The sequence below is a fragment of the Thunnus albacares genome, chromosome 15 (genome assembly GCF_914725855.1).
Source record: "Thunnus albacares chromosome 15, fThuAlb1.1, whole genome shotgun sequence".
Taxonomy (NCBI): domain Eukaryota; kingdom Metazoa; phylum Chordata; class Actinopteri; order Scombriformes; family Scombridae; genus Thunnus; species Thunnus albacares.
In genome coordinates, this window is record NC_058120.1 from 11,902,398 (window position 1) to 11,926,642 (window position 24,245).

General features: G+C 41.5%; 4 protein-coding genes across 8 annotated transcripts in view; 3 read left to right on the forward strand and 1 right to left on the reverse strand.

Annotated features, from left to right (window-relative positions):
- The first annotated feature begins 2,440 nt into the window (after nucleotides 1–2,440).
- On the forward strand, nucleotides 2,441–5,963 carry LOC122998274 (actin, alpha cardiac muscle). The gene is made up of 9 exons (XM_044375063.1): nucleotides 2,441–2,545; nucleotides 3,649–3,799; nucleotides 3,918–4,046; nucleotides 4,248–4,358; nucleotides 4,448–4,532; nucleotides 4,889–5,050; nucleotides 5,143–5,334; nucleotides 5,444–5,625; nucleotides 5,719–5,963. The coding sequence occupies exons 2-9, from the start codon at nucleotides 3,671–3,673 to the stop codon at nucleotides 5,860–5,862; spliced, it is 1,134 nt and encodes a 377-aa protein (XP_044230998.1). The 5' UTR covers nucleotides 2,441–2,545; nucleotides 3,649–3,670; the 3' UTR covers nucleotides 5,863–5,963.
- A 1,665-nt stretch (nucleotides 5,964–7,628) lies between these two features.
- Nucleotides 7,629–14,742, forward strand: arhgap11a (Rho GTPase activating protein 11A). 2 transcript variants are annotated; one of them, XM_044375653.1, is made up of 12 exons: nucleotides 7,629–8,273; nucleotides 9,232–9,299; nucleotides 9,399–9,495; nucleotides 9,588–9,844; nucleotides 10,005–10,168; nucleotides 10,263–10,403; nucleotides 11,036–11,110; nucleotides 11,480–11,653; nucleotides 11,747–11,876; nucleotides 12,115–12,223; nucleotides 12,928–13,042; nucleotides 13,159–14,742. In XM_044375653.1, exons 1-12 carry the CDS (start codon nucleotides 8,154–8,156, stop codon nucleotides 14,649–14,651), a joined length of 2,943 nt encoding a protein of 980 aa, XP_044231588.1. In that variant the 5' UTR covers nucleotides 7,629–8,153; the 3' UTR covers nucleotides 14,652–14,742. The 2 variants fall into 2 exon arrangements, with proteins under 2 accessions (XP_044231588.1, XP_044231587.1); XM_044375652.1 differs by lacking the exon at nucleotides 11,036–11,110 and having other exon boundaries at nucleotides 7,631–8,273.
- Nucleotides 14,743–15,810: 1,068 nt separating this feature from the next.
- Nucleotides 15,811–19,140, forward strand: grem1b (gremlin 1b). Its single transcript, XM_044375654.1, has 2 exons — nucleotides 15,811–17,374; nucleotides 17,788–19,140. The coding sequence occupies exon 2, from the start codon at nucleotides 17,789–17,791 to the stop codon at nucleotides 18,335–18,337; it is 549 nt and encodes a 182-aa protein (XP_044231589.1). The 5' UTR covers nucleotides 15,811–17,374; nucleotide 17,788; the 3' UTR covers nucleotides 18,338–19,140.
- Nucleotides 19,141–20,072: 932 nt separating this feature from the next.
- LOC122998347 (formin-like) overlaps nucleotides 20,073–24,245 on the reverse strand; it is a 51,310-nt gene continuing 47,137 nt past the window's right edge. For all 4 annotated transcript variants that reach the window (XM_044375184.1, XM_044375186.1, XM_044375185.1 and 1 more), the window contains 3 exons: nucleotides 23,323–23,472; nucleotides 22,095–22,176; nucleotides 20,073–21,998 (listed from right to left, as the gene is read on the reverse strand). In XM_044375184.1, the coding sequence (XP_044231119.1) occupies nucleotides 21,954–21,998; nucleotides 22,095–22,176; nucleotides 23,323–23,472 (277 nt within the window). In that variant the 3' untranslated portion in view covers nucleotides 20,073–21,953. The remainder of the gene's footprint in view (nucleotides 21,999–22,094; nucleotides 22,177–23,322; nucleotides 23,473–24,245) is intronic.

The window sequence follows — 24,245 nt, forward strand, 5'->3', positions numbered from 1 at the left end:
CTAGGTTGGGAACCACTAGACTAAACTAGCTGACTGTATAAAGTAGTCGACACTAGCTCTACCTCCAGCAGCTACAACAGTAACATGCTGCTTACACACTGATGCTTCAGTATTAATAATCTAATGATGTCATATATAATATCAGTCAGAGGGATGAAACAAGTAATTTACTTAACTACATCAAGCTGATAATACTTATGTACTATTACTTAGGTAGGATTTTTCATGCAGGACCTTTACTTGCAATGGAGTATTTTTACATTGCTGTATTGGTACTTTTACTTAAATAAAGGATCTGAATACTTCTTCCACCACTGACCATAACACAACATATTACTTAAGTAAATACATTAAAGTATTGTTTGTAAAATGTACTTGAATTATAAAAGGTAAAAGTCCTTCATGCAGAATGTCCCCTCTGAGTGTTATACTATTATATATCATATTATTTCATTATTACTACTAATATATTCATATAAAAGTAACATTTTGCATTTGTAGCTGGCCAAGCTCAAGCTAATTTAAAGTATTTTTGTATTGTTGCATAATTTGATGTATAAAAATTCATTAACAATACATAATATTTTATAAGCTCATCAATTTTTTGTATAAAAGCATTAGTACACTGACACAGATGTTTAGTCAGGCTTAAAATGCAACATGATGTAGTGAAAGACACTACCTCTGTGACTACTTCTGTGTGTGTGTGTGTGTGTGTGTGTGTGTGTGTGCTTGGGATGACGGGAGTCACTAGGAACTGCTGCAGCACTTAGGTGAGCGTGCTAGATAAAGATTTTCAATAACTTGTGTAGGAAATGACTGCTGACTTAAAAGCAGTAACTTTATGGACTTTAGGATATCAGAGTGGATAACACATATTAGACATACTGCAATATTAAATCAGACGTCTCAGTTGTATAACAGTGAGAAAACAGATGTATAGAAATTATGTTCCAAAAATGTGTTTTGTGGATTTTATTATAAAACCTTTTAAATTGGCCTTTATGTGTAAAATTGGTAGAACTTACCTTAAATACTCTCTGTTACATTTTTTATCTAGAAAGCTTCAGAATTTAATAGTGAACACTATCCCTCACTGTTGTTTGAAAAAAAGCTTGATCATGAATCACACCTTCCTTTCTCATGTATCACAACAAAACTAATCCAATCTATTAAAGTCTTCTTTGTCATCCAAATAGCTATGCGATGCTTCAGCTGCATCCAGCTCCTATCTGTGGAGAGGAAATACAGCTATAAATAAGAGGCTCTATCTAGTGGGGCTGGAGCCGAAGAATGCTCTCACATACCTCCAGCTGTGATATAACCTCACAGAACTGCCGTTTTACATCAGTCTTTCTTACTTGACAGCCTGAATCAAAATATTTCCTTTATGGGCCAAGTACAAAAACTTCACGAATGGTGTTCCCTGAGACCAGACCATATATGATATTTTCTTTGGGAAACATGTTGTATGAATGAATAATAACTTGAATGTCCCTGCTGAGGTGAAAGTATTACCTCATAAGGTACAGTGTACATCAAGTAAAATATATGGTAAAGTGGGTGGCACAAATATGGAGCTCCTCTTTGCAAGCCAGTGACTCAGTAACCTCAGTGGCTGCTCATTACTGACTCCGTTGCTCACCATAACCCTACAAGGAGACAGCTGGGCCAATCAGGACAGAGCACTGACGCTGACAGGCCACTCAGAAAGCCAGATCAGAGACAGATCCCGGCTGGTATTACCATCAGCTGTTCCACACGTTGAGGAGGCTCAGTGCGCAAACCAGCAGCGTGGTTCACAGACATATACAAGGTTTTCATCTCCTTAACAAGACACCAGCGTCGCTGTCTTGACTGTGTCATCATAGTGGGCCTCCTAGGTGGCTGTGTGTGTAGTGAAGGGATATGAGAGGCGTGTCCCTACTTGCTGTAAAGTAGCACTTTATGGATCAGAATAACTGAAAATACAGTATTTTAAAACACTGATTACATGATATTCTCACTAAGTCTTGGTTTTGATATGCATGTATAATTTCAGGACAATAAAGACATTAACACATGCAAGTACGCTGAAAGTATATTATATACATTTCATAAAGTTCATGAAATATACACACATATTTGAAATGCAGATTACTCTTAATGTTACTTTCAGAAACTGTGTTAATATATATGTTATATTAGTACATTAAATAATAAAATAAATGATCAGAATGGACACTTGAATGGATGCTTGATCTGATAAGGTCCCCCTCCTTCTTTCCAAGTACACCATAATGTTATCTTTATGAACTTTTTATTCCCTACCAACATTTAATTTAAAGCCTGTCAGTCAAATGATTTCATTATAAAGCAGTCTCATCCTTCTATGTAAAACACGCTTTCCTTGGGTTGTTGATTTTAGCTGGCAGCTCTTATTTGGACTTGTGTGAACTCTTAGCCCCACCCCTGGTCCCCAGACCTAGCCTGGGTCTTATTTAAGGGGCTCCTCTCACCCTCAGCCTTTGTCCCAGTGGAAGCATCCGTATACAAGTGCACCTTGGTGAGTACATTTCACATGCTTGTTTCATTGAGGAAATCTGTGTCAATTGTGTTATTAGCTTTATGAAGTCCAGTAGTTGTACTTTGAGCTGATGATACTTAGAGCATTAAATGGATGATGTGACTTCAGCTAAGTAATGGTTTTCACCATAAGTGGAAGTTTATCCTGGATGGATTGCCTTGAGATGCAGAAATTAACACTGTAATAAGATAATGAGATGCGAGAAATATGGAAAGTTTTGTGGGAAAGCAAAGATAAGACTGTATACTTTCTCATTCAAGTGAATGGGAAGGTGTGTCCAAACTTTTGACTGGTACTGTATATCTCTAATTTACTATATGGATGTATTACTGTACTTGGAATAGTGCACATAAGTTGTGAAGAGGTTTGGCAAATGTACTTATGCTACAATGAATGAAGTTAATTGGAAGCAGGGGCATGGAGCCATGTAGTAAAACAAAAGTGTCACAGGGTGGTGATAGATAGGTGCTGGCCTGGCTCTGACTGAGACTAGCTCTCACAGACCTGAAATAGCAGGAGATCCAAGTGTCACTTGTTTCACCCTGTTAAGCACAGCGGGGGTGCTCAGCTGAAAATAGATCGCAGGTCTCTCTGTTATGCCCCTTTTTGGTGCTACCTTAGTAGCTATGATGTCCCAGGAACAATCATAGCTGTAGAGATATGGTATCAGTAGTTGTACAACAAAGTTAGGACCAAAATAGCATCCAAAGGCATGTCTAATTAGTACTCTTGATAGCACCCATTGAGGTGGGTTGTATTAGTGTTTGCAAGTGATAATAACTATAGAACAGTTATGAGATAGTGCTGACAGGTCTACAAAGTCATACTGGAAGACAGCTAATACATATATCAATCATACGAGTGATTGATTTATCATATCATAGACTTTCTAGATATAGCAGGTCGAGTCACTTCATCACATCATCAACCTCTTCAGTGATAAAGTGCCTGTGATTGTTCAATTATAGCAGGCCTTTATGCTATGCATCCTATGACAGGCAGTTTAGACAGCTGCCCCTAACACCCTGCCTAATCCTTCTCTCCTCCTTGTGCTTCCACACTGCCACTCCCACAAATTTTAGACCACCCCAGTAAAGCCTAATCATGTGTGACGACGATGAGACTACCGCCCTCGTGTGCGACAACGGCTCTGGCTTGGTCAAGGCTGGATTTGCCGGAGATGACGCTCCCCGTGCTGTCTTCCCCTCCATTGTTGGAAGGCCCCGCCACCAGGTACGCTTTAATTTGTCCACCATTGGTGCCCATTAAATATTATCTTGTGTGATAAGAGTTAAAAATTAAGAGTACCTTATTCCTATGTCTTATATTCCTCTCATGCTTCCTCTCTCAGGGTGTGATGGTGGGTATGGGTCAGAAGGACAGCTATGTAGGTGATGAGGCCCAGAGCAAGAGGGGTATCCTGACCCTGAAGTACCCCATCGAGCATGGCATCATCACCAACTGGGATGATATGGAGAAGGTGTGTGTGTGTTGACAGTGTTGACTCATTTACAACATTCATGGCAGCTGACCTACCACACCCTTTAGAATTCACAGGCTTGACACCATCATAAAAAGCTGCCTGTTTTTAGAATTGGTGCTTTATTTAGAACACCTTCTTGTTGTTTATTCAGCCAAGAGTTGTCTCAGCCCTAACATCAGCTGTTCTTTTTCCCATCAGATCTGGCACCACACCTTTTACAATGAGCTGCGTGTGGCCCCCGAGGAGCACCCCACCCTGCTCACTGAAGCCCCCCTGAACCCTAAAGCCAACAGGGAGAAGATGACCCAGGTACTTTATAGTCACTGCTCTCCACCAGGTGTTTTAGTTGTTCTTGGTTTGAAACAAATCTTTGACATTCTGCTCGCTTTTTCTTACAGATCATGTTTGAGACCTTCAACGTTCCTGCCATGTATGTGGCCATTCAGGCTGTGCTGTCCCTGTACGCCTCTGGCCGTACCACTGGTTAGTACACTGCGGCTTTGTAACATGAACTTGATTTAGTCTGCAATTAGTTATGCAATGGCCTACCTAAAATTGTGCAGATCCAGTACTTATGTATGAAACTGAAGTGCGAGGGAGAAACACTGTTGTATATTCACACTCTAAGGGTGTGTGTCATCTGTAAAGATTCTTGTCTTGTTGTCAAGGAGAGGTGTTAATCCCTCTCAGGCAGGGTGTGTGCCCCGTGATGTTAGCAGCATTATATAGCTCATTATGTGACACATACTTGAAGAGGGCAGACTTTTATTTGGCTGCCAATACTCCCCTTCACAGGCATGTATAGCTGACTAATTGCAGGTCTTTTCTGCTTGCTAAAGGTATCGTGCTGGACTCTGGTGATGGTGTGACCCACAATGTGCCCATCTATGAGGGTTACGCTCTGCCACACGCCATCATGCGTCTGGATCTGGCCGGTCGTGACCTGACCGACTACCTGATGAAGATCCTGACTGAGCGTGGCTACTCTTTCGTCACAACTGGTAAATCTATGTAATCATGGTTAATTACTTTAATTTGTGTATGAGAGGTGCACTAGTGTTGTTTAACAATACTTGAACTTTCTGCTCCTCAGCTGAGCGTGAGATTGTGCGTGACATCAAGGAAAAGCTGTGCTATGTGGCTCTTGACTTCGAGAATGAGATGGCCACCGCTGCCTCTTCTTCCTCCCTGGAAAAGAGCTATGAGCTGCCCGATGGTCAGGTTATCACCATTGGTAACGAGCGTTTCCGTTGCCCAGAGACCCTGTTCCAGCCCTCTTTCATTGGTGAGTCATGCTCATCACTTTGTCAGCATGTTGCATTTGTTTTTTGGAGAATGTAAGACATCCAGTATTTTGTCTCTGTTACAAAACTTTTGTGCTTGTCACGTTCCAGGCATGGAGTCTGCTGGTATCCATGAGACCGCCTACAACAGCATCATGAAATGTGACATTGACATCCGTAAGGACCTTTATGCCAACAATGTGCTGTCTGGTGGTACCACCATGTACCCTGGTATTGCTGACCGTATGCAGAAAGAGATTACAGCTCTGGCCCCAAGCACCATGAAGATCAAGGTGAGAGAACTGCAAAGGTTTTTAATTTTCAATTTGACTGGCAAAGTGACTAAACACTCAATAAAACTTGAATGTTGTTTATTCTCTCCCTAGATCATTGCTCCACCTGAGAGGAAGTACTCCGTCTGGATCGGTGGCTCCATCCTGGCTTCCTTGTCCACCTTCCAGCAGATGTGGATCAGCAAGCAGGAATACGATGAGGCCGGCCCCTCCATTGTCCACAGGAAATGCTTCTAAACACACAACCAACCTCCTTTGTCCATGCATTTGTACGTTGTTGTCTCCTGTATATATATGTTTATGTTCTGTTGTAATAAAGATAAGCCCTTGTGAGAGTATCTGTTGTACTGTGTTATTAAAGAATTTGCAGTGTGAGTAGGAAAAAATGGGGCATTTGAGCTGTACCTGGAAGTGATAATGCAAGGACCTGCTCCAAGAAGAAACTTCATAAGCTGGGAAAATTTTGTTGAGTAAACCCGGAACAAAAGATTAAAGTGGAGAAACGTGATTAGTGCAAGACAACAGTATCATTTTCAACCCCCATCCATTGGTTTCAGACATGTACAGTCCATGAAACAGTTGTTACAATCAACATAAAAAATGTTATGTTGCATGTTATTGTTATTCAGAAATAACATCACTGTAAAACATGCAATACTTAATGCAGCTGATAAACTTTCAACAAGAAGTCATTGCTTTAATCAAAAATTAAGCTAGTGTGCCAGAAAATAGATGTTGGTAGTCTCTTGTGTGTAGATATTGCCAGTTTTCAAAACTCACCCAGAGAGAAAAAGTTCTTTTCCACTGGTAGATTTCCTTAAACGTTCCTGTGGTCCTGTGGCTTACAGCAATGCAAATACACAGCATATTGAGGCACACTGTCATTAAGTATATCAGACCATGACAGTATAATATGTGCATATGCCACAGAGCCTGTGTATCATGTAAATCTGACTTTGCATTACATGTAATACATATCTTAAAGGATGATCAAGAATTTGCAGAAACAGTAATGGGACTTTCACGTAATGGTTGAAGACAGAAGTTTAAACAAAAACTGAACAAATACGTCCATTTTCTTAATTTCCCTGTTCTCTAAGGTGCTAAAGATCACAACAAATAAAGATAGATAGATAAAGTAGTTACACCCATTAATAATATGAGCAGCGAAGGGCTTGAAGCCAAAGAAATTAGACCACTTTGTGTACAGAGGATCTGATGCAAGCCATCATGTCTTCATGGATGGGTATGTTGTGAAACACAGTGTTATTATCATTTATTTCATTTCATCAATTGCTTCATAGTAAGCAGTGTTGCAACAATTTCATCTCTTGGCCCTGGTACGTATTATGATTCACCATGGTCTTTTTCTATTTTTTCAGTTCTCAAACAGTGTTTTCAAAAGCCAGAGGACTGCATTTGTTTTACATTTAATGCCATATGCACACACACACACACACACACACACACACACACACACACACACACACACACAGGCCATGCATAATGTGCTATAAGTGCAGGCTCAGAGAAAATTCCAAGTAAAATCCAAGTATGTTTACATATACAAGGAATTTTACTCCTGTTCAGTGGCTTTTAGTGTACTTATACATAATAACAACACTACAATCCTCAGAAACATACATAAGGAACGACTATACACAGGTGAAACCGTTTCTGTGAACTGTAAACAGGATACTAATAGTGCAAAGAAGTGAAGAGTACACGGAGCGCTGAGATAAATATATAAAAACTTAATTAAATATGGGCGTTTACGCATCACAAGGTATGTAACACGTACAGATGAAGCTTTGTGTTTTTTCCCTTGAAAAGGTGAAGGTGCAACTGTTATTCAAACAGGGTCAGCCGGCCAAAAACAAAACTTTCGACTTAACGCTCATCTGGCCCAACAGAAACCGCCCCGCCCAGTGAGGCTGCCCTGGGTAATACAACACTCGCCCCTCATGAATGTTATTCGAACCGCTTCCAGCCAATCACAGCGTAGAGCGTAGCTGGCCGCCGCAGTTTGAATGCTCTGCGGAAACAGCTTCGCAACCGACAGGAGGAGAGAACCGCTAGCACAATGCAGTTAGCTAGCTAATTAAGGAAATCCGGCGTAATTCAAACAGTTAGCTGTTTGAGAAGAGGTAAACGCTCATTTTAAGTTGTGTGACAATTTTGTTTTTGAGCGAGACTTGTTGGCTAACGTTAGCTAGCTAACTGCATTGAAACTGAAGCATGAAGCTCGCTATTAGAAAGGCTATCCGTGTGTAACGTTAGCTTCGTCAAGTCGGTAAAGACACTCCTTGGAGCTGAGTAGCTTTGTGATTTACGTTTGAGATTACATTTAGTAGACGAGTGTGTTGAATACGCATTTTGTGTGTCGTTAAAATACACACGAGGATGAGTTAGCAATCAGACGCGTAGAGAAAGTGAACAAGTTAGAAAGTGTCCGTTTGCTTACGTTAGGTCCTGGCTGAACGACTTGTTGCAACGTTTATTTTCAAGTAACGTTACAAGGTAAAAATATGGAGAGAAATGTGATGCGCCTGGTGGCTGTGCAACACCTCCGCACAGCGTACGGGATCAAGACAAAGAACTGGAACAAAAACAAAGCAGCCAGCTGTAAGTCAACAGCAAGCAACTCGGTAAGTTAAACAAAATCAGTTACCAATGTCTATTATGTTTTACTTGCATTTTATTTGCAATGACTGAATCTTTGGACTTCTGGACAATCTGTTATGGAAGAGCACGAAATAGCAAGTTCATAGTATCATCCATGGACATACTATTGTTTAGGCAATTGAATGTAATTTGCATATTACTGAAAGCACTTTGAGACCCATTTGTTCGCTAGCTGTTGTCACCCATGTCAGTCTCTGCAGATGCTTTGTGTGGCTGCTCCCGTGATTATTCACACTATAAACTTCTTTACCAGCAACTGAAAGCCAAGTCCAACCAGACACAAAAAAGCCAAAGTTTTCTTGTAAATCTTGATGGAAAGTTGCTGTGATGTTGTTGGACATTTTGCCAATATAGACTTGTAATTTTCAGGAGCACAATAACATCTATTAACAGGCTTAACTGAACCTAATGTAAGTAAATCTGAAAATGACCGCAGATGGCCCTTTTTCTTCTTGTGTTTTGTAACAGGCTCACAGGAGTCACAAGGTTTGCTGTATGAGACTGTGACTTTTCAAATTAACATCACACTTCTCCATTTGTTGGTCATGCCTTAAAATGTCACAAACATCAGCTCAAACTTGGGTATGATGAAATCAAGAACTGACATGAAGAAATTCTAGTATACTCAAGAGGACAAGAGACAAATTGTTGACGTTAAAGACTTAATTTGTCTCAAACATAGGAATGTTTGGCAGCCATCAAACTATGATCAAGAGAAATTGAAACTAAAAGACCTTTCTCTGACTCAAATTTTTTAATCAATATGATTAAAAAATACATAGTGCATCCAAAACTTTGGCAAATATGAGGGCTGTGATGCTGCTTTTAGGTTATTAGTAACTTAACAGCTGATTGTACTTGTAAAAAAAAAAAAAAAAAATCTGTTATGTCATATATTTTATTGTTTGATTGTTCCCCCAGGTTAAGGTCTTCGGGGTACCTTTGGAGAGCTTACCGTACTATAATATGGAATACGGGAGCGTGCCAAGGCAAGTCGACATGTTCCTTCACATGTACTTATGTTGACATTTGGAAAGTTGTTTCTTGTTTTTTGTACATTATATGTTGACATTTCACTGCCTTTCTAGATTTCTGGTTGACGCATGTATGAAACTGCTGGCACATGTCGACACAGAGGGCCTGTTCAGAAAATCAGGCTCCGTCGTCCGCCTGAAAGCGCTCAGGGTGAGTGATGGCTGAAGTTGACCTTGCTTTCACTGAGGGATCTTGACCCTGGGAATTGTCTAACACAACAGAGCTGTGTTTTGTCTGACCAGGCAAAGCTGGATGCAGGTGAGGAGTGCCTATCAACTGCGCTTCCCTGTGATGTGGCCGGTCTAGTGAAGCAGTTCTTCAGGGAGCTGCCAGAGCCAGTGTTACCCACGGAGCTGCAAGAGGCCTTCCTCAAGGCCCAGCAGCTCCCCACCGAGGAGGAGAGGACCTCTGCCACCATGCTGCTGTCTTGTGTACTGCCTGACAGAAACCTAAACGTCCTGCGTCACTTTTTCGACTTCCTTCACAATGTGTCTAAGAGGTGCCATAATTATATTTAGTTGGTTTACTTAATTGTTACATTTAACATCTTTTTCTCTGTGGATTATTTACAAACATACATTTAACACTAAAGATTGATTTTGTCAGTCTTCTTACTTTTGGCTTCATATACTTCTATTTTTCTTTTTCTTTGCTTGCAGGAGTGCAGAGAACAAGATGGATAGCAGTAACTTGTCTGTAATCTTGGCTCCCAATCTCCTTCACTCTGGAGACGGTACAGAGAAGATGAACGCCAACACAGAGAAACGCCTCAAATTGCAGGCAGCTGTAGTACACTGCTTCATAGAGCATGCCCACAACTTTGGTATGACTTCACCCCCCACCTGTCTTTCATCTTAGTGTCAATCTGCACTGTGTCTTTTTAGGACTAACTGGTTTGCTTTGTCTGTGTGTGACAGGTGTGTTACCACAGTTCCTTCTAGAGAAGGTTCCAGCCATGATGGGCTGTGAGGCGGGGGTTCTGTCCCCTACTCATGATGAACTCAAGGAGCTGGACTTTAACTCGGGGTTGAAGAGGAGACACAGATACAGCCTCGGAGGTAAGACGAAATCATCAGAGATTTAATTTCTTGGTGAAAGCTGCAACATACAGTTTCAGGCAAATTGGTCACAAGACCACACACTGATTAATAACATAAAACTGCCCTTTTACCGCAAAGTTATCCACTTTGAATATTTATCACTATTGAAATCCATTGTAGCCTTTGTGAGTCAAAGCTGACTGCACTGTCAAATTTCTATAAGGGAGACTTAAACCTTTTTTGCAGCCTTTCAAGCCTACAGGGAGTTATTATGTGATCAATATATTTTGTGCAGAATATCACTTTAACCCACAGCACATGCTGGAAACGAGTAATTCAGGAATAAGTAGCAATACAAGGACTTACAATTTCATAAATGTCTGATTTGTCCTAAAGCAAAGGTGTTAAGGGAGGGAGAGCAGACTCGCATATGAACACACAGCAAAGATTGAAGTCAAATCTCTTGCTGGCCAGATAAATTCTAGTGGCACTGAAAATATTTAGTGACCCAGCACAGGTTTTTGTTTATTAATTCAAGTAGAACAGAGCCCCCGTGTTGTAGCTATAAAGAAATCATGTGATTTTTTTTTTGAAGCAGATTCCGTCAGAAAATACTGTTTTTAAATGCTTTGGTTTATCTCGCATTTCAGATATGGTCAATGGTGCTCTGAATAAAATAAAAACTAATAGAACTCCCACAAATGCCACCCAAACAGACAGTCTTGGTAGGTAATATGGTCAGATGAGGTTATGTTGCTTGTCATGTAGCATGACCACCTGCGATGCATATGAAACAAGGAGCTTCCTATTCTTTGAGCAGAAATCCAACTCTTTATCGCAATTCATATCTGAATTTCCAATATGCTTCTATTGATTCACCTTTGGCTTGATAATGAATAAGTTTGATCTGAATAATATGCCCGTCTTAATTTGCTTTTATTTTATTCGCTTGCCTGCCTGCCTGTCTTCTGCATGGATCATCCTCCACACATTCCAGCGCTTTGGTTCAGAATTATCTTTGGAAGTTTTCAAATAATAAAAATGGAAATCACACACACACTCAAATACATTAATTCTTTTGTGATTTTTGCCAGTCTTTTCTTCTGCAACTCCTGTGATTGCAACACCAAACTCCAAGCGAAAACTTCCTTTGGAATCTGGTCACTCTTTTGGATTCTCAAACAAGAAACGTAGATCTGTCAAAAAGAACCTTGGGATAGAATTACTTCCCAATACTTTGTTCAACGGGACTTCTACTCCTGGATCAGGTATTCATGATTGTTTGAACGGGCATCAACTATTCTGCTGTCTCTAAAGTTTGTGCTTAATTTTGGTTGTTTTTTCCTTTTTATATATTCTAGCTTACAGTGCTTCAGGGGTCTTGGACTCTTCCCAAAGTACCCTGTCCTCAGCAGGGAGGTCTAGAAGGCAATCAGCTACTTCTGTAAGGAGGAAGAGCCGACGACTTAGCAACAGACATGTGGTCAACAGGTATGCACCTTCTTGGTCTTCCAGTTATCATTCAAACACTAATTTAGACAAAGTGAAGTCATAAAATGTATTTAGCCACACAGCCATGTATTTTCCACTTGCCCTGCATTTTTGTGTTTTAGTAGATTCAGCTCTTCCTAAAGAGAGAGAAGAGTTTATAAAATATGAACCTCAGAGCTGCATGGCATTCTTGGCTTATTTCACATTGATAATTGTTTGAATTTATATCCTTTTCCAGGGTTGAATCTGGAAGGGCTGGCTGCTTTTCTCCTAAAGTCAGCAAAAAAGAAGCCCCGCGCAAGTCTCTGCGCTTGCGTTTTAGCCTGGGGAAGAGCAGCAAAGACGCTGTAAGTGTGGTTGCCAGATAGACTTCACATTTCATTTTCAGCGGTTTACAGAAACGGTGAAAGATTGTATTAATCAAGTGCATTCAAATCAGATAACACATTTGCACATGGGGTGTGATGTTGAGGTAAATTGTTGCACAGCAGCACTTTTAATTGTGTGACATTCTAAGTTTACTTTTAACATATTTTTAACTAATGCATGCGTGGTTTTAAGAAGAACCTGGATTGTTTTTTTTTCACTACCTTTTTACTCTGTGATGTTAAAAAATAAATTGTGCTCTTACCTGTATGGTCAAAGCCATAGGATATTTCTTATGTCCAGTTTCCAGTGTTTTACTATGTTAAGCACTCAGGTGAAAGAATGGTAGTATATACCAGACGGTATATGCAGAAAATATATTGTAACCTGTTTTTTTGGTACGTTGGGTGAAAGGTTTATGGTGCATAACTTTTTAATGCTCTATAGTTATGTGTATATTCTTGACTTAATAAAAAGTTGCTGACCAACAAATCCAGTATCTTGTTTCTTCTGAGTGATTTTTATCATCCTCTGAAGAACTAACCACAAAAGTCATGAAATTAACATATTAATGTTACATTTTGGGTAACATCTATGGGGTCCTTTTTAACAAAATAATACTAAAGCTTAATCCTCTTTGAAGTTTCTTTCATCTTTCATTTCTCATTCCATGCTGGTGATAAAGGGATCTGAGTCCATTGGCTGGCGACTTGCCACTCAGGAGAGCACCACCAGTTTTCGTTTCACCAAAGAGATAGAGTTCAGCCCAGCAGCTCTGCCTAGAAACACTGAATCCAAGAGTGAGTACTAATTGGAGGGGGAAAAAAAGATCTAAATAGTCTCCTAAGCACTTTTTTTAATATATCTCAGTGTAATTTTGCAAATTATAATACCTGCTGCTCTCTGACTTTTATAGATTCTAAGTACATCAGCAAGTCTGAAGACAACTTGCTGACCCCCCAATGTGACTCAAGTGCCCACCGGACCTCATGGAGCGGGGAGACCCCTGTGGGAACGCAGGTTTTCAGCGGAGGATCCTTCACAGATACACCCATGAATATGTGCCTAAAGAACAACTACCTGTCTGAGCCTGCCATCACCGTATCAAAGCCCCCAGCGGTGTCCAGCCTCCCCAAGAAGCTGTGTTGTGCTTCCAGTGCCGAGAGCCTAGAGAGTGAGAGCTCCATCATTGAAGCCCCAAGCCAAACCAGATCAACTCTGCTGAAAATCAAGAGTGCTTTCACAGAATCGGGCAGTGACCTCCAGGCTGTTATACAGGACTCCTCCACTGGAGGGACCTTGACAAAACCATCAGACAGCATCCTGCTCCCTCCACCAGAGACTCCTGCAGCCAAAGTTCTGTCTGAGGACACAGAGGCATCCAGCTGCCCAACTCAACAGAGCTTCCTGGCTAAAGAACAAAACATTACGTTTGGACAGATTGAAATAGCCGCTTTGTCTCCTTTGCATATTGATAGTGTAGTTTTTGGGTCTGGTGTGTATTCCAGCCCAGCAGTAAAGGCCGATGAAGGTTCTTTTTGTGCTGCTGCTGTCAGTGATCATGAGAGCTCCATGTTAGGAGAAAGTGAGGAGGTGGCGGAGCAGGTGAACTGCAGCAAGTTGATTGATGCTCTGGACATCCAGAGTCCTGCTCACTTCAAACTAAGTCTCCCCTCTGGGCTGCAGTCCACTCCATACAAGCCAGGTGTTGAACTCAACCATGAGCATGGCACACCTTCTAGAGTTGGTACAACCGTCAGTACGGTACATGAAAATCATGAGTCTTCCCCAGAGATTGGTACCAAAGTCCAAAACCAGCAACCCCTCTCACCACACAGTCTGGAAACCGAAAAGCCCCGAGTGGCCGACCACATTCAACACTTCAATAAGCTCACCCTTCACTCTCCCAGTGCCTCCAAGGCCCAATACGCCAGGTCACCGCTCAGGTTCCAGCGCACCCCCGTGCGTCAGACAGTCCGCAGGATCAACTCTCTTCTAGGAGAGGGCAGGAGACCCACTCGACATCTGAGACTCACCTCCAGCAGCCAGAGTGGTCAGGTGGTGAAGGCAGTGAGCCTGGAGAGCGGCCTCTCTCCTCACCCTCAGCTTCAGCCGTATCAGGGAGAGGCACAAGCGGGACTGTCGAACAGCATTTGTCCCATAAAGAAACCACCTCCAGTCCCTCCCAAAAAGCCAAGCACCTTGGCCCGTAAATCCATGGTCTGTGCTCTAGGCGATGTGACCAACAAGGTCCAACCTAAGACCAAAGTGGACTCTGATCCATCAGGAGCTCAGAAGCCTCGCGTGCAGCAGGTAGCAGAGAAGGACATGCACCACTACAGAGGTTCACCTAGACACCCTCTCAACCAAGTACGGCTGCTGTCTGCTACCAAGCCTGTAGATTTATAGTTGATACTCTTTATGCCTTATTGTTTCCTCCTTACTATGCAGGTCTCTGTCTGATAAAAGTACATATCATTAAACCTTCCAATTTATATTATCCATATTGCAGGGGTTTTAATTTATTTTAAGCTGTAGTAGGTGCTGTTTGTGTTGTGTTAGGTTCTTAATGAGAGATGTTCATATGCCTTACATTTGTTTTACTCTAGTAAGACAAGTTTTAGATGTTTTTGAAACATTTCAGCCTAAAAGATTATTTCAAGTAGAGTTTAGATTGTAGTGTGCAGGGCAAATTATGTGATATGTGATTGATGGTATGACTGGAAATGTTTAGTTTAAGTCTTGACGCTTCTATTTATGCATTTTATAGCTAATCCTTAGGTAGATGTTTTTTATTTGTTTGTTTTTTTGTTTTGTTTTTTAAAAAAGAAAAAACGGTTTACTGAAGTTAAAGTTAATGCTGATTTTTCTAATACAGAATATTTTCTTACTGGTTTTGTCGTGCAGAAAGAAGAAAAAAAAACGCACCTTTTTGTTTAAATTTATGGGGGTAAAAATGCCAAGCAGTATTGATCAAATCATCTGTCTATTGCAGTTCGTTAATTTCAAAACCATGAACCAGTAAAACGCTTTGCTATGTCAACCGATTCAGACAAATAAAATCAAACAGCATAAAAACGTTTCTGTTCAATTTTGTTCCTCTGGTCGCAGAAATGATTATTATGCTATTAGTTGGAGTCACAAGGGGGAGTCATAGAGCCACTTCTCAGTCCACATGTCCAGTCAGACACTGCTGCTCAGGACACTAACAGACTGTTTAGACTAACCTGTTGCGACATGTGGATTTATTGTATTATTTTGTAATGCGTTTGCATAATTTTTAAAGCAGTGAAACAATAGTAATATCAACATTTCTTTAAAAATAGTTGTTTGTGTTGGACTGGAAGTGATATGCATCTCTTGAGATATCTTCATAAGATAAATATTTAATTTCTGCTTAGTGTCAAATCAAATCTGATCAGCGGCCAGCATTGGAAAATAAACGGTACTAAGCTGATTCATTGTGCTGAACACATTACGTCAACCGGTTTTTAAAAGTTACGGTGTCATGAAAAAGTTAAACGACTTGTATAGTTTTCATCTTGTAAAGAAGCTGAATAGCTGCCAGTGATCGGATGAAGCTCAAAATTATTCCGCGAGATTTATTGTCCACAGCCTGACAGTTTGGAGACTCGCATGCGGTTCATGTCTAGAAGGACTGATTTGACTTTCACAAAAGGTTTAGTTAAAATCGTCATGTTACTGCAGCAGCTTGTTGTTATCAGTACGGTGATGCTTCTTTCCTCTGGTTTTGATGCTTCATCTTTAGGTGTTGCGTTATGATATAAATGTCGCTGGGTTGAGGCCTACAGTATATTTGAAGCAGATGGTTTACGGTGTAAGAAGATAATGCGATGTTAGATCACCAAATGTTCACCTTTGTGTAACAATAGTCATCAGAATGTACTGGGTAAATCCAGTAACAGCTAACGGGGTTGAATTAAGCCCATAATTAAGATCTAGCGTCTTTTGCCAGTTGGCCTGAACAGTTTGATACTGGAGAGGCCTGTCTTATTTTCCACAATATCAGGGCTGAAAATGTGACTTTTCTCAACATAGGCCACAAGTTTTTCAGGTTTATCTAACTTACATGGTGAAGTTAAATGAAAGGGGAAAATGGACCTACAGTAAGACAAATGAAAGTTAATAAAAGACACTAATTTTGATTTAAAGGCCGGAAAATGGAATTAACTATTTGCATAATTCTTTCAGAAATTGGGGGCAAGAGTAGGCTAAATAAAAGTTGGTTGAGGACACATAAATAATTAAGTGAAAGGCTATATTGGCTATTAAATGGAATATTGTAGCAGCTGCACTGCTGAAACCATCGCTCTTTTGTTTGTTTTTTTAAATGTACTATGCTTAAACAAATAAAACCTAACTGCAGATTACATTGAACGTCCAGGTATCATTAAAAAATTTCGAGGAAACCAATAGTGAATCCATTAAACAGGTTTATTCACCAATGACGCATTATCTCTAGTATTTGGCTTTCTATAATGAGCTTTTATTGCCTTTATTCTACTTTGTAATACCCTTTATGTTGAGCATTCACATGTTTTACTGTAATGCGATAGTCAGCTTTTCTATTTGAGTTCATTCTTAGATGCATGTATGTTTGTAATTTGCTTAAGGACCTTGAACGCCTCCCTTCAATTTTAATATTTAGATATTTTACATGTTATTTTCATTATCCTCCTTTGAATAAAAAATATCAACTTTTTTGGGTACTTTCCCCATGTGCGCAGAAACTGCAGGCTTATACGCACTCAGCTCGTCTCCTCCTCCCCTCCTGCCCTCGCTGTTCTCGGTTGTCTGTTTTCTTGAAGTGGGTTCAGGGGAAGTGTTGAGGGGGCGGATAGTTTTGATTTTCTCTACATCGTGCTTAGCCAATAATGTAGAGGGAACTGTTGTGCACATCTCAGCTGGCAGACATTTAAAAGGGAGACAGTCCGGCGCTGGAGCAATTTGTATTAAACCCCCTGGCCCCTGTCTATGGAGTGGTTAGTCTCCCACCCATCCAGAGTCCCACCAGTGTGCAGTCGACAGTAGTAGGTGTCTATCACCTCGGAAGGTGCCACAGAAGACTGACAAGATCAGATCATCGCACTTGAAGCTGTGGAGGCTCGCAGGTAAGGTTAATTTTCAATATTTCTGATCATAACATCCACGTGTAACGTCTTCCTCCACTTATTACTTAACTTCATTCAGTTTATGGCTCATGAAAATGCCAAACCACATGTTTGTGTGCATGTGTGAGTTAATGGAACACATAAGACTGTTTGTGCTTAAATCTGGTGGCAATCCATTGCGTAATGGTGAACGTATGGCAACACAATACACGAGACATTACATTTCTCACTCAGATATTTAGACTGATGTAATTAAATCATAGTTTAAGCTCTTGAGTTTCGTTTTGCGTGCAGCTGACAAACGCATCCTCTATCTGTGCGTTTTTACGCAGCGTAAAAGCTTTGACAGCTGTGCGTAATCCGTCCAGAGTTGAAACGGTGTAGGTGATTAATATTTTTTTCCTCTCCCTAAGGATGGCCAACTCGACGCGTATCTTCTGCAGTATGGTTTTCATCATTGGGTTGCTCTCCTCTCCCGTGGATTCAAAAAGAAACCGAAGTTCACAAGGCGCCATTCCTCATCCTGACAAAAGCAACCCAAACGAATCCGAGCAGCAACCGCAGCCTCCGCAGGCGGGCTCCGGGTCTCGGCAGAGGCAGGGCTCATCCTCACCAGCCGACGAGGTGCTGGAGTCCAGCCAGGAAGCTTTACATGTGACGGAGCGCCAGTATTTGAAACGGGACTGGTGCAAGACGCAGCCCCTCAAACAGACCATCCACGAGGAGGGCTGCCTCAGTCGCACCATCATCAACCGCTTCTGTTACGGACAGTGCAACTCCTTCTACATCCCCAGGCACATCCGCAGGGAGGAAGGTGCCTTCCAGTCCTGTTCGTTTTGCAAACCGAAGCGTTTTACCACTATGACGTTTACTTTGAACTGTCCGGACCAGCAGCCACCCACAAAGAAGAAACGCATCCAGCGCGTCAAACAGTGCCGCTGCATATCAATAGACCTGGACTAGTCAAAAGACGAGCATAATGGGTTGTGAGTGTGTGTTTGTGTGTGTTTGTTTCTTCATATTCTTCTGCTTCATCGACAGGATTGTTGGGAGAAAAGAAGAAAGGCTGTCACACAGCCAAGAACACGTGCCTGTCTCCAGTAGGAGATGTGCTTCACATACGATGACATCTAGGCTTCCTACTACGAATCTCTCTTCTTGCACAATGTGTGAACAATTATGGACATGCAACTTATAAACAGACGTTGAACTGCATCGAACATTTTACTCATCACTAATTTGCCAATTTTGAAAACAAGCATCACTGCACGGGAACGTTGACTTGGAATGGGCACGTTTTACGCACGGCTTTCTCACCCCAATAGGACAGCATAATCCCGGTTTATTTAATAAACCAGTAACTCACAATTCAAAACACTCATTGCGTGACAGGAGAACATTCCTGTCCGACTTTGTATTTTTTATGTGTTTATATGTGTTTGTTAAACTGGATGTTTCCACTGTGTGGAATTTGGATGGATGAGTGGCGATATTTGTAAATGGAAAATGTGATTTTATTTCGACATTTCAAGAATCTTTCAAGGTTAACCTAATTGATTTCTGTGAATTTCGAAGATTTCTCTTTTTGTAAATTGGGTGCCTACTCAAATGTAGAGACACTAGGCTTCTTTGTTTAGTTAAAAACGTGACAATGTACAGCGGTGGTTTAGACACTATCGAGATGTAGAGCCGTATTTGATGTAACCAGTTTGTTTATTCCTTGGATTAAATTATCCACGAAAACATAAAATAAACGGATGCTGGCATATTGTGCGCATTATTTGAACATTTACACCCAAACTTGGAGGTTTATTTTAATCATCTCTACATCATCTGCTGCTCTCCTACTGCGTGGAGTCAGCATCTTGGAACACATTTCATCGTAAAGTAGTCAGTTTTATGGGAAAAGATGCGGTTACCTGCTGCAATTATGTCTTGAAATGATGTCATTTGACTTCACTATATTTTGTTACATGGCTCGCAAATCTGTCGGGTGGCTGAAAAAAAAAGGGGGGGGGGGTTGTTCAAGTGCAAATGATGAGGGATTTCCTGTCTAAAAGGCGACGGCACCAATCCAGCGTTTATTATACAGGCTCCAAATGCTGACATGATATTCTTCAGCCGCCTATTTTGAATATCATCTTTATAAAATACTTTCTGCCACAATTTATATGAATATTTTGACGTTTGAATAAGAATTTAGATAAGTTATTGATCCGCACAGCTTGCAATTCAGTTGGAATTGAGTTAGATGACTGTAAATGAGTAAAACCAGGTTCTAAAGTGACATTGTGAGGCAATAAATTTCTGCAAGGATTTTACTGATACAGCAAATAAGATTAAACACTGTAATATCCATCTCGTTTAACTTCACATCTCTTAAATCTTCGTTCTCTTAAAACAAACTTCCAATTCCAGATGTTAAACACTGCTAATCACTTGATTTCAGGAGTCTTCCAGGAACAAGTTTAAAGTCTTAAAATGAGGCTTGATTGAGCTACTTTACTCTGACTCATAGTTCATTGAACAGTTGAATTATGAATCATCAAATCCATTTGATGACTCAGGTTTCTTAAATAAATATCACATTTTCTTGGGTGCTTCTAAAAGCTTAATGGAAGTGCTGACAGCATTAAATTGAGAGAAATTGTCTTAACACGTCTTTTAAAGGTCAGGTCTCCATTTAAAACAAGTCTGGTTTTTTCAGCATCCGGGAGTTTATTCTTGAAATTTAAAACAATTCCATAAAATTACAGAGCACCTACTGTACATGAGAGCTACTGAGGGTTACACAAACTGACATACATACAGTAGAGGCTTCAACAATTCCTTGGTCAGTATCAGCTCGCTTTTCTTTTTCAAACTGGAGTAAAATGCTTCTGAAATATTGAGATTTTTATACAAAATAAATGGCACATGTCACAGACTTTAGAGGGTAAAAAAAGTAATTCAAGGTGCAGTTTTATGGATACTCTGATAATGGAAGTCTGTCTGAGGTATAACAACTCACATGGCTTCAGGTGATATGCTCGAATGTTCTGAACTACCCAAAACAGAAAAGGCAACCGCCTTCATTCTACACACAAGTGACATCCATGTGAAAATATATCTTTCATCTGACTGACCTATCAGGCAGCTTCTCAGTCAACTAAATTACAACTCATAAAAATACAGCCTCAAAGGGAACAAAGCTAATGTGTGGTGTTTTTTTTTTGGCATAAAATAAATCTTTCCTTACATAAATAGACTTTTCTTGAATGACACAGGAACGTGGTTACATCTTACATTTGTGAAAATAAAACTTGGTACACTTTCTTAGAGATAAAAAAAAAAAAAAAATCTAATAGGATTTCATCATGAGGCAATACAATTAATGAATCTTATAACAAGGAAAAACATAACCTTGCATAGGAAAAGAGGTGCAAAAAAGTGCAATACATCTGAAAAATGCACGCAGTTACCATAACAGGGGAGTGTGGCTTAAAGCGGGCTACAACACACAGCTACTACAAGCAGGAAAGTGCTTCAAAGTGTGCCGGACACAACGTGATGTACAGCAATCAATAAGAGATTAATAGCTTTGCATATAGCTATTAATAAAATGAATTAATTTAATACCATGGGTGAGTGGGTTTATGGCCAAGACCTGTTGTGTTCTTCTGACATTTTTGAGGACATGTTTGTGTGTGTGTGAGGGGGCCAAGGTTAGGTGGGTTCTGCTCTTCTCCGGCCGTCACCCAGGAGAGGTCAGTCTGGTGCGGTGCAGTGCAGTGCAGTCCAGCGTGACACAGTGAAACCTCCTCCACATACTGATCTGTACGCGTGCGCACATTTATACACGACATGTCTTTATCTGCGCTCGAAGCCCAGCGCAGATCATTTATCATATTGCTCATCCGGCAGAACTAAACTGCACGGTCCCTGCTTATATGTATTTACAAGACTTTTTAATGAGCCGTGGTGAATGAAAAGCTATTCGCTACAGCAAAAGGACCCTGGCTGCTGCTTTCTTACTGCTTTGAGACAGAGAGAGAGAGAGAGAGAAAGAGAGGGGGGTTGTTTTTTAGTCAACAGGGATTTTCCTCTGAGCAGAAATCTCCAGGCAGCCAAATCTGTTTGTACAACAATCTGTCTTAACACTCTGAATGTGTCTGATGTTACATTCTCAGCTTCTTGAGACCCAGAAGGAACCTTGGGGATATGTCAGCTGGCACTGTTGTGAATCCCACTGACCCTTTGAGACCTTTCACAAGCTGGGAACTCAGAGGTCACGCCATGCTGGATGAATGAGGTCAACCTTTGGCTTTTCAGACTCTCATCATTTCGGCTGTGTCAGCCACGCATCCTCACTGCGGAGGGAGCTCAACGTGAGGGTGGCGGAGTGTAAAGTGGGGACGGGTGGGGGTGTCCAGTGCTGTTAGTAGGGCAGAGCTACGGCAGTGGGAGAAGTAAGAGCCCGACGAGGTTTTATTGTGAGTCCGTACGGGGCACAGAGGGCAGTCCAGTGTTATTGAGGCAGGTGCTAAATGCAGGAGAGACGAGGCCTGCACACTTTCTCGTCTGTGATCTTCTCCAGCACTCAGCTTGACGACACGCTGGCTTCCTTCTGCCGCAGCCTCTCTTTCTGTTGGCAAGAACCACAAAAAGATTCAGTGTATGGAAGATCAGCTATCTGGAAATTCCATTTCTTTGCTTATACAGTCTGTAGCGCAGTCCTTACCAAACTGTTGGCGTTGATCTTCTTGGTTTCGACTCTCTTCTCTGCCGTGATCTTCTTGATGTTTTCTTGAGCTTCCTTCAACCTACGGAAAAAAAAAAAAAAATCCGCAAGGACTTGATATATGCAGGCCCTTTAAAACCAGAAGTACACTCTGAGAGCGCTGGAACTAAATCATAAAGATAGCGCTTGTGTAACTAATGAAAACAATATAAAGTCAATAGCCTCTCATCACTCTGTCCTCGTGAAGTTGTTTGTAAGAGCGAGACATTTAAGTATCTCACTGGGGCACCCTGTGTCATGGAGTCACGTAGGGCCTGACACACACACACACACACACACACACACACACGCACACACACACGCCAATCCTCTTGAGTTTGCGGCCAGTGAAAGCCCCATAAGCGAGATACAGTAGAGAAAGACAGTGGGTTGATGAGATAATGAGGCAGCCTTTAAAAAACACTTGGATTTTATGAGTGCCCCAACTGTATTTAAAATAAAGTTAATTGTACATAAGCACAATCAGCTGTGAGTAATGTGGGACATGATTACCTACTAAACAATTAAGAGAGAGCACATGGCTCTGTGGCAGGGCTGTGAAAACATGAACTCATCCATTTCACTGGGAGACAAATGTGAGCTCAGATTCATAATATAACTATTTACAATTTGAAGAAATTCAAATGTACCTACAACTGCGGAGCGGGAAGAGCCGTGACTGGACAATAACAGCTCCTTGCTTCGGTCCCGCACGTGCAGCGCTGCTGCCCTTTGGGCTGCATGTCCAGCATCATTATAGTGTTTATCAGTTCTCCCATAACGCGCAGCCTTTAACGGCTACAGGCCCCCGTCCGCTCGCTAGTAAAGCCAGGCGGCCGCCAGGAGGGTCTGCTGTCCCTCGGTGGAATGCCCCCCCCCCCCACCCTCCAACATGACGCCTCAGGTCAGAGGAAACATCATAAATTCAGGCCCAAGTCCTTCAGACACAGGACCGAGGCCTCAGCTACTCGCGCTCGCCTCCTCTTTGATGGCCTCCCTTTCTGCTATAATTACAGCTCAGCATCTGCACATCACCTTCGCACAATTAGCACTAATTTGAAGTGATGTCTAGAGGTTGTTAAGCATCTATCCGAAAGTGACGGAGACATGGAGTCTGATCCGAGGATGAGATGGTTTAGCCTCAATTGGGAAGCCATGTTTGTGTTTTTTAAGAATTGGGAGCTCTCACCTCTCCTTGGAGATGTTCTTGCTTTGTCGTTTCCAGGTGTTCTTGAAGTCACTGCAGAACTCGTACCAGAACATAAAGATGTAACTCGGGGCTACATCTTTCTCTCCGGGCTTTGGCTTAAGCCCAAAGTAGCTCACCATGTCCTGGAAACTGTAGGGGAAAAACAGAACGAGTGCTGTCTTATCACACATAAACACTTATAAATAAAATCAGACAAGTCAAACTAAACGGAAGTCAACTAAAAGGAAGGTTAAAAAAATACTAGGAAGCGAAGGCGTGTGCGCCAAGGAAACACAAACAACAAATTCAGGATAAAAACGAGTCCGGTACAGACGGAGCACGCACAGAAAATGATGGATGGAGAGTCAGGCGGAGAGGCGAGAAACAGAGCTGGAAACAGAGTGTCCACCCTGCTGGGCCACGGGGGAGCGCCAGTAGCGGCGGCTCCATTATCACATTGACCTCCACGGCCTGCAGGGGAAGACTGCCAGAGGAGACGGAGACAGCCAAGAACAGGCTGCCGCTCCTCCAGACACAGCAACACACACACATACACACACAGACACACACTGTGGAGCTCACACATACAGCTCCACAAACATATTTACTGGCAGACAATCAAAGATGTGAATATGATTTGATATACGCACATGTGAGCTCAAACCGACAGGTGTGCACACATAAAACACACAGAGACACATCAGTTCTATGTGAATAAACAGATTCCCTTTTTTTTCCCCCCGTTCACTAGGACAGACTGTTGTAGGCCAGCCCCTCAGTCTAATTCAATTGTAACCAAATCTCAACTCTTTGCAAGGCTCTCAGCAGCACACACAAGGCATGAAAAGCAGCCTGCTGCTTCAGATTCCCTCACTAACCCAAACATGAAAGACATTTTCTAGCCGTGCCTGTCAAAGGCTTGA